The following is a 20,224-nucleotide window of genomic DNA, read 5'->3' as shown; positions in this document are numbered from 1 at the left end:
AGTTCAGTCCCTCAGTCATGTCCGACTCTTTGTGACCCCATGAATCGCAGCATGCCAGGCCTCCCTGTCATCACCATTTCCCGGAGTTCACTCAGACTCGCATCCATCGAGTCAGTGATGCCATCCAGCCATCTCATCCTCTGTCGTCCCCTTCTCCTCCTGCCCCCAATCCCTCCCAGCATCAGAGTCTTTTCCAATGAGTCAACTCTTCGCATGAGGTGGCCAAAGTACTGGAGTTTCAGCTTTAGCATCATTCGTTCCAAAGAAATCCCAGGGTTGATCTCGTTCAGAATGGACTGGTTGGATCTCCTTGCAGTCCAAGGGACTCTCAAGAGTCTTCTCCAACACCACAGTTCAAAACCATCAATTCTTCGGCGCTCAATCTTCTTCAAAGTCCAACTCTCACATCCATACATGACTACTGGTAAAACCATAGCCTTGACTAAATGGACCTTAGTCAGCAAAGTAATGTCTCTGCTTTTGAATATGCTATCTAGGTTGGTCATAACTTTTCTTCCAAGGAGTAAGTGTCTTTTAATTTCAAGGCTGCAGTCACCATCTGCAGTGATTTTGGAGCCCCCCAAAATAAAGTCTGACCCTGTTTCCCCATCTATTTCCCATGGAGTGATGGGACCAGATGCCATGATCTTCGTTTTCTGAATGTTCAGCTTTAAGCCAACTTTTTTGCTCTCCTCTTTACTTCCATCAAGGGGCTTTTTAGTTCTTCTTCACTTTCTGTCATAAGGGTGGTGTCATCTGCATATCTGAGGTTATTGGTATTTCTCCCAGCAATCTTGATTCCAGCTTGTCTTTCTTCCAGTCCAGGGTTTCTCATGATGTACTCTGCATAGAAGTTAAATAAGCAGGGTGACAATATACAGTCTTGACATACTCCTTTTCCTATTTGGAACCAGTCTGTTGTTCCATGTCCAGTTCTAACTGCTGCTTCCTGACCTGCATACAGATTTCTCAAGAGGCAGTCAGGTGGTCTGGTATTCCCATCTCTTGAAGAATCTTCCACAGTTTATTGTGATCCATACAGTCAAAGGCTTTGGCATAGTCAATAAAGCAGAAATAGATGTTTTTCTGGAACTCTCTTGCTTTTTCCATGATCTAGCGGATGTTGGCAATTTGATCTCTGGTTCCTCTGCCTTTTCTAAAACCAGCTTGAACATCAGGAAGTTCACCATTCATGTACTGCTGAAGCCTGGCTTGGAGAATTTTGAGCATTACACTACTAGCATGTGAGATGAGTGCAATTGTGCGGTAGTTTGAACATTCTTTGGCATTGCCTTTCTTAGGGATTGGAATGAAAACTGACCTTTTCCAGTCCTGTGGCCACTGCTGAGTTTTCCAAATTTGCTGGCATATTGAGTGCAGCACTTTCACAGCATCATCTTTCAGGATTTGAAATAGCTTCACTGGAATTCCATCACCTCCACTAGCTTTGTTCGTAGTGATGCTTTCTGAGGCCCACTTGACTTCACATTCCAGGATGTCTGGCTCTAGGTGAGTGATCACACCATCGTGATTATCCTGGTCATGAAGATCTTTTTTGTACAGTTCTCCTGTGTATTCTTGCCATCACTTCTTAATATCTTCTGCGTCTGTTAGGTCCATACCATTTCTGTCATTTATCGAGGCCGTATTTGCATGAAACGATCCCTTGGTATCTCACATTAATGGACACTAAATGCTATATGAACCTGAAGTAAGCAGACAAGGGAGCCTGGGGGATATAAAACTAAGAGGTCAGTTTTCAGAGGCATGGAGAAATTTAAAAAATAGTAAAAAATGGATTGGAAGCTGGAAGTCCTACTGTTAAGCATATACTGTATGTTCTACAGTTCAGTTCGGTCGCTCAGTCTTGTGCAACTTTTTTCGATCCCATGGACTGCAGCGTGCCAGGCCTCCCTGTCTATCAGTAACTCCCAAAGTTTACTCAAACTCATGTCCATTGAGTTGGTGTTGCCATCCAACCATCTCATCCTCTGTCGTCCCCTTCTCCTCCCACCTTCAATTTTTCCCGGCATCGGGGTCTTTTCAAATGAGTCAGCTCTTCACATCAGGTGGCCAAAATATTGGAGTTTCAGCTTCAGCATTAGTCCTTCCAATGAATATTCAGGACTGATTTCCTTTAGGATTCACTGGTTTGATCTCCTAGCAATCCAAGGGACTCTCAAGAGTCTTCTCCAACACCACAGTTCAAAAGCATCAATTTCAGTGCTCAGCTTTCTTTATAGTCCAGCTCTCACATCCATACATGACTACTGGAAAAACCATAGGTTTGACTAGATGGACTTTTGTTGGCAAAGTAATGTCTCTGCTTTTTAATATGCTGTCTACGTTGGTCATAACTTTTCTTCCAAGGAGGAAGGGTCTTTTAATTTCATGGCTGCAGCCACCATCTGCATTGATTTTGGAACCCCCCAAAATAAAGTCCGTCACTGTTTCCATTGTTTCCCCATCTATTTCCCATGAAGTGATGGGACCGGATGCCATGATCTTCGTTTTCTGAATGATGACCTTTAAGCCAACTTTTTCCCTCTCCTCTTTCACTTTCATCAAGAGGCTCTTCAGTTCTTCTTTGCCTTCTGCCATAAGTGTGGTATCAATTTCATATCTGACTTTATTGATATTTCTCCTGGCAATCTTGATTCCAGCTTTTGCTTCATACAGCCCCGCATTTCTCATGATGTACTCTGCTGCTGCTGATGCTAAGGCACTTCAGTTGTGTCCGACTCTGTGTGACCCCATAGACAGCAGCCCACCAGGCTCTTCTGTCCCTGGGATTCTCCAGGCAAGAACACTGGAGTGGGTTGCCATTTCCTTCTCCAATGCATGAAAGTGAAAAGTGAAAATGAAGTCTGCTCAGTCGTGTCCGACTCCTAGCAACCCCATGGACTGCAGCCCACCAGGCTCCTGTGTCCATGGGATTCTCCAGGCAAGAGTACTGGAGTTGGGTGCCATTGCATTCTTGGGATATACTCTGCATATAAGTTAAATAAGCAGGGTGACAATACACAGCCTTGATGTAGTTCTTTCCTGATTTGGAACCAGTCTGTTGTCCCATGTCCAGTTCTAACTGTTGCTTCTTGACCTGCATACAGATTTCTCAAAGTGCAAGTCAGGTGGTCTGATATTCCCATCTCTTTAAGAAATTTCCATAGTTTGTTGTAATCCACGCAGTCAAAGGCTTTGGCATAGTCACTGAAGCAGAAGCTGTTTTTCTGGAACTGTCTCGCTTTTTCGATGATCCAACTAATGTTGGCAATTTGATCTCTGGTTCCTCTGCCTTTTATAAATCCAGCTTGAACATCTGGATGTTCTTATGCAATAATTTATCCATTCCTTCTTTAGTTGGCTGTATTCCATCCATCAATGCTTTCTTTAAGAGTTCATGGTAATGATCTTTTGCTGAGTTTTTGTGTTTTAGAAATATTTTATTATCTTTATTTTTGGATATAATTTTATTGGAGGTTCCCTGGTAGCTCAGCTGGCAAAGAATCTGCCTGCCATGTAGGAGACCCTGATTTGCTTCCTGGATCAGGAAGCTCCCCTGGAGAAGGAATAGGCTACCCACTCCAGTATTCTTGGGCTTCCCTGTTGGCTCAGATGGCAAAGAATCCACTTGCAGTGCAAGACACCTGGGTTTAACCGCTGGGTTGGGAAGATCCCCTGGAGGAGGTCATGACAACCCACTACTGTATTCTTGCCTGGAGAATCCCCATGGCAGAGAGTTTGGCGGGCTATTGTCCATGGGGTTGCAAAGAGTCGGATACAACTGTATGACTAAGCAGAGCACGGCATAATTTTGATGATCTAAAATTCTTTGGTCACATATTTTTCTACTAAGGATTTGTAGGTATTATTCTACTATATTTTAGAGTTGAATACTGAAGTGGAGAAGTCTAATGGAAGATTAATTTATTTTGTAATGTATAGGTGACTTTTTTTACCCAAATGTTCCAAGAATTCTTTAACTCTAAAGTTCCATAACTTTGTTAGGAATGTTTTATTCTGTATAAAATATGTCTTGAAAATTTTTACCATCTTCAGTATATTTAATTAAAAATTCTTTTAGTTTTTTAATTTTATCTTTGAATTCTTTTTTCTGTTTTAATTGTTCATTATTTTTTCAGGGATATTATCTTTCTGTAATCTGTCTTCTCTATTGTTACTCCCTAACTTTTCAAACTATTTCTTATTGGTTTACATCTTATTTTGCTAACATTTCTCAACCCTTTACTCTTGTCCCTTACATGTATTTTCTTCCATTGCCTGCAATGTAGCTTTTGTTTTCTTTAATAATGGTTATATATTTTTCTTATACTTCCTACCATACTTTGAAAGATTATTTTTCATGTGCTCCCATTTTATCATTATATATTCCTGAGCACTTATATCTATAGACCTTTATTTTTAAAACTTTTAGATTCATGGATATAATTATTATCATTTTCAAGTACTCTGTAGAAACATTTTTTTAAAAATTTGATTTGTCTCCTGCATTGCAAGTGGATTCTTTACCACTGAGCTACCTGGGAAGCCCACAAGTATGATATGACTAATTTTCTCATTCCTTGATGCCCTACGTACTTCCTAATGGCAAATGGGAACTCCTTCCTCTCATTCCAAATAAAGGATTATTAGTTTTGATCTTCGTGGTAAGAAGCTAGTGGGAAAAAAACTGGTTGGTCAGATTTGTTCAAGGTCAAAAATTTTGGTTGTCTTCTTTTAGAATCTAACTGTGCTCCCTCAACTCTACATTTTCTTTTTTTGAACTTTATTGGATTTGGTAGCTCTTCTTCATCTGTTGTGGGCTTTCCTGGTGGCTCAGATGGTAAAGAATCTGCCTGCAATGTGGGAGACCTGGGTTCAGTCCATGATTTGGGAAGATCCCCTGGAGAAGGGAATGGCAACCTACTCCAGTATTCTTGCCTGGAGAGTTCCATGGACAAAGGAGTCTGGCAGGTGCTGGTTCATGGGTTGCAAAGAGTCAAACAGGATGGAGCGACTGTCACTCATATGTTGTAATTTGTGTTAGAGATGTTAATGTTCTGTTAAAGACTGGCATTTTAAAAAATGTATTATTCTTCAATGGGGAGAGGTGATTTTTAAGCAGCAAAGGAGAACTGTAGTGGTTTGCCACCTTCTTAAATTTTGAAATTCATCCGGTTGAATATTTTGTATGATAGTTTAGTTACATACTTATACTCAGCTGTGTATTATAAAATAGAACTCTATTCTCATCATATATTTTAACTTTTGCTCATTATAGATACCATCATGAAAATTAGAGTCCATCCTAAACAAAGAAAATCTGTAATTTTTTCAAGGAATCTTCTAGCTGCTATCCATTCTTTACTTGTTAAGACAAATTAGGAAATGAGAACTGAATTTTACTTACCTAGTAAAATAACTGATCCTCTTCTCAGATATGTTCTGGTACTCTCCAGGAATCCTAAGGTCTCAGATATCAAATCTCTAATGTATTTTTTATGAGAAATAAGCTGAAAATAAAAAGGAAAAAAATTCTCTCACTTCTTGAAAATACACATATGCTAAATTCAGAGAGGTTTCCAGGGAAACGAACTTGGTTGCTTATACCAAATCAGGGCCAGGTTAAAACTTGGGGGTTTCTATGTAGGAATGTTACTCTCTTGCTTGCAGGTATTAGTTAGCTTGTTATATGATATCCAGTCTTTGGGTTTCCAACCTTTGGTTAAAATCCTTCCATCCCTACCTGTCTATTGTTGCAGTTTATGCTGATTTTCAGAAAACCAGCTCATTTAGGCATAGAAAACTAATTCCAGCTTTTCTTTTGGTGATCTGAAATGCTGCGCCCATCTTTACACTGCTTAGAGTAGGTGGGTTGGAGGAAGAAAAAATAGATGATCCATGTAAAGGAGAAGAAAGTGGGAAAGTTTAATTTTTCTCTGGTCTCAAGCCCTAGCTTTAATTGTCCATTTATTATCTTCTCTTCAGAGTCCTTCTAGATTCACCTTGTGCCCATTATGCTTTTCACCACTTTGTATATCCTTTAAAATTGTTTCTGTAACTCTTAGGGTAGTAAATCTTGAGTGGACACTTACAAGATTATTACAGATGTTGAGCACCACCAGCTCAAAATTGTAATATTCATCCTTTAGGAAATATGATGTTGACCATTTTAATTCTGAGGCACAGATTTTTAATGTATATTTACACGCCTGTGAAGCAGAAAAAGTCAGTAAAGATCCATTCCATCTGGTGTTATATAAAACACTGTGATTCTCTGCAAAACTAAGAAAAACAAAATTACAGGACTTACTTTAACTACTCTTTCCTCTGTATCTTCCAAAAACAGGATCAGAGGCACCAAGCCTGCATAAACCACATTGTTTAGCATCCATGTGTATTGACTCATGTCCATGAGTAACTGACCAAAGTGGTGAATGGCCATACTCCGAATACCTTCATTGCCCTAAAACATGCACACGGAAAAGACCTCATTTGAGGATATATATACACACACACACTATACATATATACTAACATATAGTATGTATATATATACACACACGCACTATATAGTATATATATTTATATCATGTATATACACTATATATGATGTGTATATATTTATCATTTGTTTTTAGAAAAGATTCGCCTTGGGTCTAAGAAGTCACCTCTTCTTCTGATTTTAAAATAAGACTTACTTACCAAAATTCATATTACATGAAAGAAAATCCCCTGTGAAAAGTAAGCTTCTTAAATTTAGGAAGATAGTATTTAATAACATACTAAAGATATGACTGGGGATGGTCTTGATCACTGTCTCCTGTACAATGTCATGAACCTCCATCCATAGTTTTTGCTCCTTGGAAGAAAAGCTATGACCAACCTAGACAGCATATTAAAAAGAAGAGACATTACTTTGCTAGTAACAGTCCATCTAGTCAAAGCTATAGTTTTTTCAGTAGCCATGTATGGATGTGACAGTTGAACCATAAAGAAAGCTTAGAGCCAAAGAATTGATGCTTTTGAACTGTGGTGTTGAAGAAGACTCTTATGAGTCCTTTGGACTGCAAGGAGATCAAACCAGTCAATCCTAAAGGAAATCAGTCCTGAATATTCATTGGAAGGACTGATGATGAAGCTGAAACTCCAATACTTTGGGTCACCTGATGCGAAGAACTGACTCATTGGAAAAGACCCTGATTCTGGGAAAGATTGAAGGCTGGAGGGGAAGGGGACGACAGAGGATGAGATGGTTGGATGGCATCACCAACCTGATGGACATGCGTTTGAGCAAGCTTTGGGAGTTGGTGATGGACAGGGAAGCCTGGCATGCTGTAGTCCATGGGGTTGCAAAGAGTTGGACACGACTGAGCAACTGAACTGAACTGAAAAATATAACATGTGAAAATCCATATAACTTGGAGATAATTTCTATCAAAATACTTAGGGTAATGTAACCACGATGTATTCAAATGCTGGAGGCCTTTACAGAATTGCTGCTGAATACCAATGCGAGTTCTTTGTGTACTGGCATAATACTAGGTTTCCAAGGGTTTACTTAGTCCAAATAGGAATTGGATTATAAGGATTCTAGAAGAGAAAAATTACAAGTCAGAGGAAGAGGTTAATTTTAAAAAAATATAATATCACTTCCAGTTTTTAAAAAAATATTATTCCATTCTGAAGATAAGTATTTACATGGACATACTAATTATCAGCTGTATGAACTTGTTCTAATAGTCACTTCAGTTTGCCTCAGTTTGCTTATATGTAAACTGGATAATAGTAATAGAGTTGTCTTCTAGTGAAAGTGAAAGTTGCTCAGTCATGTCCGACTCTTTGCAACCCATGGACTATTCAGTCCGTGGAATTCTCCAGGCCAGAATACTGTAGTGAGTAACCTTTCCCTTCTCCAGGGGATCTTCCCAACCCAGCGATTGAACCCAGGTCTCCCACATTGCAGGTGGATTCTTTACCTGCTGAGCCACAAGAGAAGCCCAAGAGAGTTGTCTAGAGAATTATATGAAATTGTCCATGTAAATCTCTTAGAATAATGCCTGGTGTACAGTAAATGCTCAATAAATTTTAGCCCGTGTTATTATTACTATTATTATCATTATGTCCTTATAAAAGTCTTTTCTGGCACCAAGTTTCCTCTTTCTATAATTTAATAATATTGAGCCCTTTTTCAATGAAATCTGCAGAACTAGTAAGAAGTTACAAATTTGGGCAAGATAATTTACTATGACACAATTCTCTGGTTCACAAACAACTCATCAAAGGAGTCTTTAAAAACAAATATATTTCTCATAGCATACCAACATGTTCTTGTTTATTAAAATACTATATTTTTAATAAACTATACATTTGCCATAAATACTACACATTTACTATAAAAATGAGAATTTTCAAAACACACAACTTTCTGATCACAGACTTTCTAATTAATGTTTTCTATGATAATAAATTAATTTGGGGTATTACACATGTCAACTCTAATACCCATAATATGCCTGCTACTCACTCTGTTTTATGGATGATGCACTAACAGACTGAGCCACTTGCTCAAGATTTCACAGCTAGTCAGTGGCAGCACAAGGATTTGAACCTAGAAATTCCAGATTCAGGGGTAACAAATATAGCCACTAAACTACAATTCCTCTTTCATCTAAGAATAAAGGCTACATTTTGACTCTCATTTCCTATGGTCAGACTTCTGTAGTTTAAAAACAAACATACAGGGCTTTCCTGGTGGCTCTGTGGTAAAGAATCTGCCTACCAATGCAGGAGACATGAGTTTGATCCCTGATCCGGGAAGATCTCACATGCCACGGAGCAACTAAGCCTGTGAGTCACAATTAGCCTGTGCTCTAGAGCCCAGGAGCCACAGCAACTGAGCCCATGTACAGCAACGACTGAAGCCCACGTGCCCTAAAGCCCATACTCTGAAACAAGAGAGGAAACCACAGTGAGAAGACTGTGCAGTGCAACTAGAGTATAGCCCCCTGCTTGCTACAACTAGAGAGAAGCCTGAGCAGTACGGAAGACCCAGCACAGCCAAAAATAAATAGAGAGTTGGACTGTGAAGAAGGCTGAGCGCCGAAGAATTGATGCTTTTGAACTGTGGTGTTGGAGAAGACTCTTGAGAGTCCCTTGGACTGCAAGGAGATCCAACCAGTCCATTCTGAAGGAGATCAACCCTGGGATTTCTTTGGAACGAATGATGCTAAAGCTGAAACTCCAGTACTTTGGCCACCTCATGCGAAGAGTTGACTCATTGGAAAAGACTCTGATGCTGGGAGGGATTGGGGGCAGGAGGAGAAGGGGACGACCGAGGATGAGACGGCTGGATGGCATCACGGACTCGATGGACATGAGTCTGAGTGAACTCCGGGAGATGGTGATGGACAGGGAGGCCTGGCGTGCTGTGATTCATGGGGTCACAAAGAGTCAGACACGACTGAGCGACTGAACTGAACTGAAAATTTTTAAAGTGTGTACAAACACATATACAAACTTAGAGCTTACTTGGTTAATATTATTATCTCTGAAAAACAAATGGCAGATCTGCAGATCTGCCTGCCTTCTGTTCAGTTATTCTGGAATGTAATATCATTGCCTTAGCTGGTGCTTCAGCTGAATGATGAAACCTAATGATCTCACATATCTGCACAACTCACATGATCCATCAGAGGACAGTAGCTGGAGGCAATTCTGGTAGACAGGGAGGAGTAGGTCACCTTGTCCAGTTTGTCTAAAAGTTTTCTGAGGGTTATCAAGGCCCGGATTACAACCGTCGTGTCTTTGGAAAGGAAGGCATCCAAGATGGATGTTAATAAGCTGCAGACATTTTCTATCTATGTATAAGAGAAAGAAAATAGTGGGAATTAGGAACTAGAAGGAGACTTGAGGTAGCATTTGATACGCACACCTCTGAGTTTGGGCAGCATGCAGTGATGTGCTGGGGCTGGCTTATGGGAATCAACTTTCAAAAAAAGTCACTATTAAAAATTTAAATTTTAAAAATTTAGAAATAAATAAAAACAATGGTAGTAAATACTCAAGACTCATTTCTTCCTATTTCTTTTGCTAAATTTGCTAAATTTTTCTGCCTTTCAGGATGTTTATATGTATTGTGGCTGTATGGTGGAAATATTAACTAATAATGTGCTACTGTGCATCTCTGCCCAGATCCATGTTTACTGATGTCCCTTTGATAGATTGAAATCAGCGATGGTGGGAGTATTTACACCAGGGAATAAGTGGCCTTATTTTCACAGAGTTGATTGTTTAATAAATATTTACCAACATGCCATTGGCAGTACTAACACCTAAACTAGATGACAATGACCTGTTTGGACATGAGAGCCACTGAGCTCCTGAGCTAAGTTGTGGGCCTCAATTGCAGATCAGAGACATGCAGAATATCAAGCCATTAGAACATGAAAAAGAGGCATCAAAAAACAAAAAGGCTGGAAAGAAAAGAAGTAAAAGAAATAAATACTATTTGCCAAAGTAATAGCCAGAAGACACTTGTGTCATGCAGGAAAACTGAGTCCTTACTAGTAGATGGTATGTGAAACCTCAATCCAGACCACTTTCTACTGTGTCTCTCTTGGTCAGAGCACTAGACAAGGCAATAAATAATTTTCTATTTACAATTCATACTATTGACTTCTATGATTTATCTAAAGCCAATAAACTATCTCTTACTTCATTCTAAATGCAAAATGAGTGCCCACTGACTGTCTTTAAGCTTTCAGAGACTATTCTTAATAGATATACTAGGATTTATTAAATTTATTATTAAATCAGTAACAATTTATGGAATATCTACAGTCTCAGCATTGTGCAAGGTACTTTGGAATTTGCAAGTGAATTACAAAACTTAGGAGTATGCTTTGATGTACTCTTCTGGGAAGGCAAGCAGTATTCACATAACAGTGGGAAATGAAGTTCTCTGGTTCTCTGGTTTAGCCTGTATTAAAATCACCTGGCTAAAGCCTTTGACTGTGGATCACTACAAACTGTGGAAAATTCTTCAAGAGATGGGGATATCAGACCACCTCACCTGCCTCCTGAGAAATCTGTATGCAGGTCAAGAAGCAACAGTTAGAAGCAGACATGGAACAATGGACTGGTTCAAAATTGGGAAAGGAATACGTCAAGGCTGTATATTGTCACCCTGCTTATTTAACTTCTATGCAGAGTACATCATGCAAAATGCTGGGATGGATGAAGCAAAAGCTGGAATCAAGACTGCAGGGAGAAATATCAATAACCACAGTTACACAGATGACACCACCCTTATGGCAGAAAGCAAAGAGGAACTAAAGAGCTTCTTGATGAAAGTGAGAGGAGAGTGAAAAAGTTGGCTTAAAACTCAACATTCAGAAAACTAAGATCATGGCATCCAGTCCCATCACTTCATGGCAAATAGATGGGGAAACAGTGGAAACAGTGACAGACTTTATTTTCTTGGGCTCTAAAATCACTGCACATGGTAACTGCAGCCTTGAAATTAAAAGACACTTACTCCTTGGAAGAAAAGCTATGACCAACTTAGAGAGCATATTAAAAAGCAGAGTCATTACTTTGCCAACAAAGGTCCATCTAGTCAAAGCTATGGTTTTTCCAGTAGTCATCTATGGATGAGAGAGTTGGACCATAAAGAAAGCTGAGTGCCAAAGAATTGATGCTTTTGACCTGTGGTGTTAGAGAAGACTCTTGAGAGTCCCTTGGACTGCAAGGAGATCCAGCCAGTCCATCCTAAAGGAAATCAGTCCTGAATATTCATTGGAAGGACTGATGCTGAAGCTGAAACTCCAATACTTTGGCCACCTGATGTGAAGAACTGACTCATTTGAAAAGACCCTGTTGCTGGGAAAGATAGAAGGCAGAATGATAACGGGACAACAGAGGATGAGTTGGTTGGATGGCATCACCAACTCAATAGACATGATTTTAAGCAACTCCAGGAGTTGGTGATGGACAGAGAAGCCTGGCATGCTGTAGTCTATGGATTTGCAAAGAATCAGACACGACTGAGTGACTGAACCAAACTGAACTGAGGATCACTGGAGGAATTCTGAAGTCATAGGTTGGTGGGCACAACCTCTAGGATTTCTGATTCCATAAGCCTGTGATAGGGCCTGACAATGCGCATTTTTAACAAGTTTCCAAGAGACGCTGATGCTGTTAGTTTCAGAGTCATAGGTAGAGAGCCAAAAATATAAATATTATATAAGCAAATGCTTATAGTTGGTGTGGCTCTGAAAGGGATCAGGCTGCTAGAAAGCAGAATATTCAGTAAAATTTGACTTGAGATAATCATTGAAAAATAAGAAAAATGTGAATGTGTGAAGGAGGAAAGTATTATAAAGGAAGAAAAAACTTGAACGGATGCTCTGAGACAGGAATTAATGTGTATTCATGTGTGTATGTTGGAGTGAAAAATAACTTACAGACATGTGGTTTAGACTGTAACAAGAGTGTTTATGTAGGGCAATTTTGATAAGTCCTGAGTGTAGTGAATAATCTTCTGGAAAAATATAAATAAGATGATAAAGCCTATTGACAACACATCCTTTCAATTCAACTCAGTTTCCTTATTGATAAAATACATGACTTTGATTTTGTTTTAGTGATGTATAAACTAAAAATAATCAGTGTTTTGTCAGTAGCCTGACTCTTTGCGACCCCATGGACTGTAGCCTACCAGGCTCCTCCCTCCATGGGATTCTCCAGGCAACAGCACTGGAGTGGGTTGCCATTTCCTTCTCCAGGGGATCTTCCCGACCCAGGGATCGTACCCTGGTCTCCTGCATTCCAGGCAGACACTTTAACCTCTGTCGTGTCGCTCAGTCGTGTCCAACTCTTTGCGACCCCATGGACACCAGGCTCCTCCATCCATGGGATTTTCTAGGCAAGAGTACTGGAGTGGGTTGCCATTTCCTTCTCCAGTAATGATATTGAGTTATATCAAATCTCAGATAACTTTGAGTGCTGGCAGACACAAATCACATACACAGGCATACCTCATTGATAACTGGTGCCATACTGGCAATTTTCTGAAGGCTCAGTTTGCAAACTGCAGGATCGGGGTCATTGACCCAGTTTCTGAAGAGAACCAAAAATTTTTCTGGGAATGGGTCCTTGAAGAAATTATTGAGAAGCTAAAAGAAAACAGTTAAGTTCATAGATGGAATAAAGGCCAAGCATGATTTTTTTGCTTCAGTAATAAAAATCACGAGATGTTTAGTAAAACAAATACAAATCACACTAAAACTCTAAATACAGACACATACTTTTACTTCACACATATTTCTGGGCCCATAGAGGGAGGAGAAGTAGCAGATATAATAGGAAATATGTGATTTGTTATATACATATGATGAAAGAAAATTTCATCATATCTACATATAGACATGATGAAATAAGTTTTTACATATAGGATAATAGAGTTTATGTTGACTTTTTATACTTTTATGCTGCCTCCTCTTTCTCTTCCCTGGAAAACCTTAATAGCAGTAATATGTTTATTTATTCATTTTCTACCATGTAATCCATACCATGGGCTTCCCTGGTGGCTCAGATGGTAAAGAATCTGCCTGCAGTTCAGGAGCATGTGTGTGTGCTAAGTCACTTCAGTTGTGTCTTACTCTTTGTGGCCCTATAGACTGTAGCCTGCCAGGCTCCTCAGCCCATGGGATTCTCCAGGCAAGAATACTGGAGTAGGTTGCTGTGCCCTACTCCAGGGATCTTCCCAACTCAAAGATTGCACCCGTGTCTCTTATGTCTCCTGTATTGACAGGCAGGTTCTTTACCTCTAGCATCACCTGGGAAGCCCAGGAGACCCAGGTTCAATCACTGGATCCAGAATATCCCTTGGAGAAGGGCATAGGAAACTACTCTTGTATTCTTGCCTGGAGAATCCCATGGACAGAAGAGTCTGGCCTGCTACAGTCCATGGGGTTGCAGAGAGTTGGACATGACTAAGCAACTAACACTTTCACTTGCATATCATAATCTTAAAATTATAGTATCAACACGTATAATATCAATAAACCCTCTGGGGGGGAATATTTCTTTACAGATTTTTTTTTAATCTTTGTGTTTTATCTCACTAATGATGTTTAAAGTACCATGTTCATATGTTAGTTAATATCCTCCACAAATCTGTGGTGTGTGTGTGTGTGTGTGCATGTGTGAAAGAGACAGAATCATACAATTCTAAGAAAAAACTAAGGTCATAGTAGCTGAATGGATAAAGATCAGGGTATTCATATATGAAACTTTAATTTATAAATAATAATATTTTAAAAACGTTCAACCTCTCTGAAGGTTTTAACAGTAAGAACAAATCAAATCACCCTCAGGACATCCATTCTGCCTCTCACATTGGAGAGCTTGTCCACGGAGGTGAAGTGCTATGGAATGAGCTCACCAATGAACTATGTGGGGAGCACTGATGGCCCTGCCTTCCAGTTAACCGTCCCCAGCCTGAGAATGTTTATGTCGCTAACTTGTGTCCGACTCTTCTGTGACCCCATGGACTGTAGCCCGCCAGGCTCCTCTGTTCATGGGATTTCCCAGGCAAGAACACTGGACTGAGTTGCCATTTCCTTTTCCAGATACTCTTCTTGACCCAGAGATGAAACCTGCATCTCCTGCATTGGCAGGCAGATTCTTTACCACTGAGACACCAGGGAAGCCCAAGAATGCTTATACACTTTAGTTATTATTGCAAATTCTTGGAATCTATTATAAGAAAATAAAATACCAAAAGAAAGAGAATTTAGGCACAAAGATGTAAACTCAATTGCTATTTACAGTAGTAGGAAACTAGAAATAACAGATATTAATATATGGCATGGGCATTGGTAATACTATCTTAGGTATCATTGGCTGAGAAGACCATAACAAGGTAAAATACATAGACTGTGTGCTCAGAATAACTAAAGGCCAAGGGGCTGCATAGTTGAACTGGAAAGTTGACAATTGCCCAGAAGTTCTAAATAGAGAAAGCAGTGGAAGAGTGTGGTCATTGCTGATTTCCTGGAAGGACAGTGATGTGATTCTCCAATTTTATTACATCCGTGATATAATATTACATCAAGTAAGTATTACATCCATGATTAGAGAGACAACTAGGTTTCATTCAACATTATCAGGTATATTAATGATGCTTATATACATTTTATGTAGTCAGTATGTTTATTTTTTGTTTTTTTTCAGGCTCAAGGATTCTTATTTTATTCAAAGGATTATATGCCATTACTGTCAATCCTTTTGATGATCAGATTGTCATAGGTTTTCTTGGGGATGCTCCTTCAAGCTGGCTTCTGTGTCCTCTTGACCCATTCTGTCATTTTTTAAGTAAGTCTAGCAGAACAGGGTATTCCAGATTCATTGCGTACATTCCCTGGAATCAACCATTCCTACAGGGAACCTGTGTTCCTTTTTGTGGGAAACGTATTTAGAAACCAAGATCTGAGGAGTAGAGATACTCACAACTTCTAGGCCTTTCTGAGCTAAGAAATTTCTTTTCTCCCTCCCTCCATCCTTTTTTTTCTCCCCTACCACCTGTCTTTCTCTTCATCCATCTATTTATGTTAAAAACCTGAACTCATTTGTTTTATTTGAGATAGAAATTAGAAACGAATAGTAGGTGTAAATTTCTTTTAACTGTGTTATTGTATGGGAGGGATTTTGTATGTTATGTTTAGACCGATTCGGTATTCATACAATAAAAATAATGAGTCACCTAATAAAATATGAGAGATTCAAATGTATTAAGCAAGGTTGAAAAACATAGGTGATTTGCTATTGCAGTGTTATGTTAAACTAATTCATGTGTCCTTCCGAAAGCTTTAGAAGTACATACTATAGTATAGGGGTATGCCTTTGTAATTTATTAACTATTTTGCTATGAAGTTTGAAATCATGTCAAACTTTGGGAAATATTTAGCATCGTACCTTAGATTGAAACTTGTATAGTATATATTACTTTTAGGGAAGATTAGATTTCATTTAGTTAATTTCATTTAATAGAATTTTCTACATGCTTTTTGTAAGCAAAAAGCTTCAATTTGTTTAATGTTTTATGGCATTCCAATATTTGATGTAATGTTCATGTACAAAGTGATACAGTTCTATATCTTCATGTTACCCAGTTATTTAGTCCATTCTTTTTTTTTTCTCCATGCAGTCTGAAGTCTCATTTAGATTCAAAGGTTACCTAGCACTTTTAGTAAACTCAATTATCTAGATACTTTAACAAGCATGCAGAAATATATGAATTAGTGCTACAAAAATAATTAGTTTGCACAATTCACACCCCTTCAAAGGTCAACTTCTGAAACAGTCTAAAGGGACAACCCTCTCATAATCCAAATCTATCTTCACCTTATCCCCTCAGCTTCAGATATCTGTTATTGTCTTAACTTTTGGTAAGAATCAGTATTTGGAGAGGGAGATAAAACATTGGAGTGTTGATTTAAGTCTGGATTATCAAAGGAAATGAGAACCTAGTTATTCACAGTCTCCTAGTGAAACTCACTTCAGTGAGGAATATTATTGTGATGACACTGTCTTCTGACCTTCTAGGACCTTCTACAGCGAGTTTGTAGAGATAATGCAATGTCTCTGGAAACTGTGGAAAGTTATATTCACTGAGAGTTCTGTAAAGGAGAATAAGGCATTGAATTAGCAAAGAAGATAAAAACACTTTCTGCATCAGTATATGCTAATGGTAGAAAAGGGAAAACCATTAGCCTTATATTTTGTATCATGCAGATAAAAAGAATATTCTCAAATATCCCTTTATCCAAGGTAAACTGCAGCCCCATTATGAATTCTATGCAGACTCTGGGGAGTTTTATATACCTGGATCACTGATAATATCTCTGTCCTTAACATTACTCCTCTTTCCTATTTCTCCTATCCTGTGTCACAGCACAGACTGCCCTATGTTACTGCAAGCTCCCATCCATGCGTGACCAAAAGGAGGAAAAATAATGCAAAATAAATATCTTGACAATCAAAGATGACCACACAGGTTCAGTTCAGTTCAGTTCAACTCAGTTGCTCAGTCGTGTCTGACTCTATGCGACCCCATGAATCGCAGCACGCCAGGCCTCCCTGTCCATCACCAACTCTCGGAGTTTATTCAGACTCACGTCCATCAAGTCAGTGATGCTATCCAGCCATCTCATCCTCTGTCGTCCCCTTCTCCTCCTGCCCCCAATCCCTCCCAGCATCAGAGTCTTTTCCAATGAGGCAACTCTTCGCATGAGGTGGCCAAAGTACTGGAGTTTCAACTTTAGCATCATTCGTTCCAAAGAAATCCCAGGGCTGATCTCGTTCAGAATGGACTGGTTGGATCTCCTTGCAGTCCAAGGGACTCTCAAGAGTCTTCTCCAACACCACAGTTCAAAAGCATCAATTCTCCAGCGTTCAATCTTCTTCACAGTCCAACTCTCACATCCATACGTGACCACTGGAGAAACCATAGCCTTGACTAGATGGACCTTTGTCAGCAAAGTAATGTCTCTGCTTTTGAATATGCTATCTAGGTTGGTCATAACTTTTCTTCCAAGGAGTAAGCATCTTTTAATTTCATGGCTGACAGGTTACATTGGTAGTTTTAGACCAAATCATTCCTTTGAATGATATAATTAAGAAACTATCCTGGGAGATATCCTAGGTTATTAAGGAGAAGAGGTGGTGAGCCCTGATTCACTGAGCCATTCTCTATAAGACACTTGGGCCAGTGACCAGGCTCACAGTTATTCCAACATGCTAGCCTCGATCAGATTGGCAGGACTAGGAAGGATCATGTAACAGAGCTTCGATCTGAAGATTCCAGGTAGAGAAGCACTAAAGTGTTGTTGTTCAGTTGCTATTTTGCATCTGACTTTTTGCGACCCCATGGACTGTAGCATACAGTCTCCTTTGTCCCCCACTATCTCCTGGAGTTTGCTCAAACTCATGTCCATTGAGTTGGTGATACCATCCAACCATCTCATCCTCTGTCATCCCCTTCTCCCTGATCTCAGTCTTTCCCAGCATCAGGGTCTTTGTCTGATGCTCAAATTTGAATGTGCATACAGATCAATCAGGGATCTTGCTAAAATGCAGCTTCTGATTAGTAGGTTTGGAGTAGGCCTTGAGATTCTGCATATTTTACTCCCAGGTGATGCTCTTGCTATTGGTATGTGGACGATGCTTTGAGTAAGAAGATTCAAATGTACTAAGGTACTGATGATAGAATGATTCTATCTGTAGGATGGAAAGGTACCACCTTTTGTTTTTATATAAAATATGTTCTTGAAATCTATGTGCAAATAAAATGTTGGTTTAAAAGCACCAAGAGTCCAGAAACCATATGCACTGTGCTTTCTGAGTCAGTCACAACTTCAAATGGTCTACTAAGTTGTCAAGGCCATGTATCGTGATTCTTGATCAGAAAATCTGATTCCTGTAATCAGAAGCTTGCTATTCACTGGTGGATTAGCTAGAAAAAGAACTATGGTACAAGTAAAAACCCTTTTCTATTATACTTTCCTGAATTTATCTGTCTCATTGGGCCCAGGTTTATATGAGACCTCTTCTAAGTGGGAGCACACTTATAACCATCTGATGTCTATAAAGCAGAAATCAGCTAACAACAGAGGAAGGAAGGAGCAGATTCCCCTCTAGTCCTCCTTATCTGAAAGAGAAGCTTGTTGGGTAGAGGAAGGATAATTTGGTATCTATCTCATTAGCTAAGAAAGCAAGGCAAGGAAAAGTAAACCCCCCCTCAAAAATGAGTGAAAAAGTAGGAGTTGAACGGCAATTCAGATTATTAAGAGAGATTTGGAAGTTTGGAGTGGATACTGACTGTGTTCCCACATGGCTCAGTTGAAGAAATATGAAACAGGTGGGAAAGAGACAGAACATTTCTCAAAGCCCCTGTTCTTACTTGGCCACAAGGTAGACTCCGTGATGGTGAAACAACACTTGGGAAAACTGGTTCCAGCAGTTCTTTCTCTTTAAAGCAGTATCCACCTCTTGAAGTCCAGAACAATTTAGCAGAACTCTCAGGGCATCCCGGGCATACCTAAGGGCCCAAAGAAGAGGAGAGTCATCACCTGCCAGTAGCCGTTACATAACTAAATACAAATGACATGCCTTTTCTACGATGGGCAGGATGCTGATTTTGGGAAAGGGGATGCTTCAAAGGAAAATAGCACTAAATGGTCTTCATCTCTGCTGATTAACAGGGTGTGGGATGTGGAGTTAAACTGAAATTGTAGCATATAAAATCTAGGATGAATAATAGAGCAGCATGCTAGTTTATTAAAAGCTTATTAGCAAAAGATGTTTAACGATGTGAAAACATGCTAAAGGTGCTTGTTGATTGTCTTCTTTGGATGCTTTAAATAAATAGAATATATTCTTACCTACTGGAGATGATTTGGTATATGTCTGCTTGAAAGAGAGTGGATTATATTAGCATACTTAATATCTTAATGGGACAGATTGTGTTTGAGAGTCCTGCCTGGCTTAGATGAGGGCAAATAGCAGACAGTTGGGTCTAGATTACCCTGCACAGTAGCAAAGCTAACTGTAATCTCTTGGGCAAAAGAGGAAAGCTGAATTTACCTTATGTGGACAGAATGACAGGCTTCCCAGGTGGCACTAGTGGTAAAGAACCCAGCTTCCAATGCAGGAGACGTAAGAGATGTGGGCTCAATCCCTGGGTTGGGAAGATCCCCTGGAGGAGAGCATGGCAACCCACTCCAGTATTCTCGCCTGGAGAATCCCATGGAGAGAATTTCCTGGTGGGCTATATAGTCCATGGGGTTGCAAAGAGTCAGACACGACTGAAGTGACTTAGCGTGCATGCACACATGGACAGAATGGCAGCATGCTATCATAAGCCCACGCATGCTATCACCAACCACAAGGCAACTGTACATTTCACAAAACACATTTGGGCATATTATTTCACCTTACACCTAATTTACCCTGAGAGATCACTATCAGAGGAAATGGCGGAGCTAGTACATGTCCAGCTTTGGACCTGCTGCTCCTCCCTACTCTTTCTGTGTGGTGGCGTCCCTTTGGGGCAGGAATAAACTGTGTTTTGTGGGAGTGATTTTTTTTTTTTATACACTACAGACACATTTGGGGAAGGTCCTAGCTTACTTTGAGGTCCTTAGGGTAATTACTTTTC

General features: G+C 39.6%; 1 protein-coding gene across 1 annotated transcript in view; it reads right to left on the bottom strand.

Moving 5' to 3' along the window:
* MROH9 (maestro heat like repeat family member 9) overlaps nt 1–20,224 on the bottom strand; it is a 166,354-nt gene that overhangs the window by 11,908 nt on the left and 134,222 nt on the right. Inside the window, exons 13-19 of the mRNA XM_052653549.1 lie at nt 18,968–19,105; nt 16,565–16,685; nt 13,041–13,178; nt 9,684–9,860; nt 6,314–6,466; nt 6,096–6,212; nt 5,411–5,513 (exon numbers count right to left, since the gene is read on the bottom strand). Of these exons, the coding sequence (XP_052509509.1) occupies nt 5,411–5,513; nt 6,096–6,212; nt 6,314–6,466; nt 9,684–9,860; nt 13,041–13,178; nt 16,565–16,685; nt 18,968–19,105 (947 nt within the window). The remainder of the gene's footprint in view (nt 1–5,410; nt 5,514–6,095; nt 6,213–6,313; nt 6,467–9,683; nt 9,861–13,040; nt 13,179–16,564; nt 16,686–18,967; nt 19,106–20,224) is intronic.

This window comes from Budorcas taxicolor, chromosome 16, assembly GCF_023091745.1.
Source record: "Budorcas taxicolor isolate Tak-1 chromosome 16, Takin1.1, whole genome shotgun sequence".
Taxonomy (NCBI): Eukaryota; Metazoa; Chordata; class Mammalia; order Artiodactyla; family Bovidae; genus Budorcas; species Budorcas taxicolor.
The sequence above is the reverse complement of the archived record's forward strand: the minus strand, read 5'-3'. Positions and strand labels throughout refer to the sequence as shown.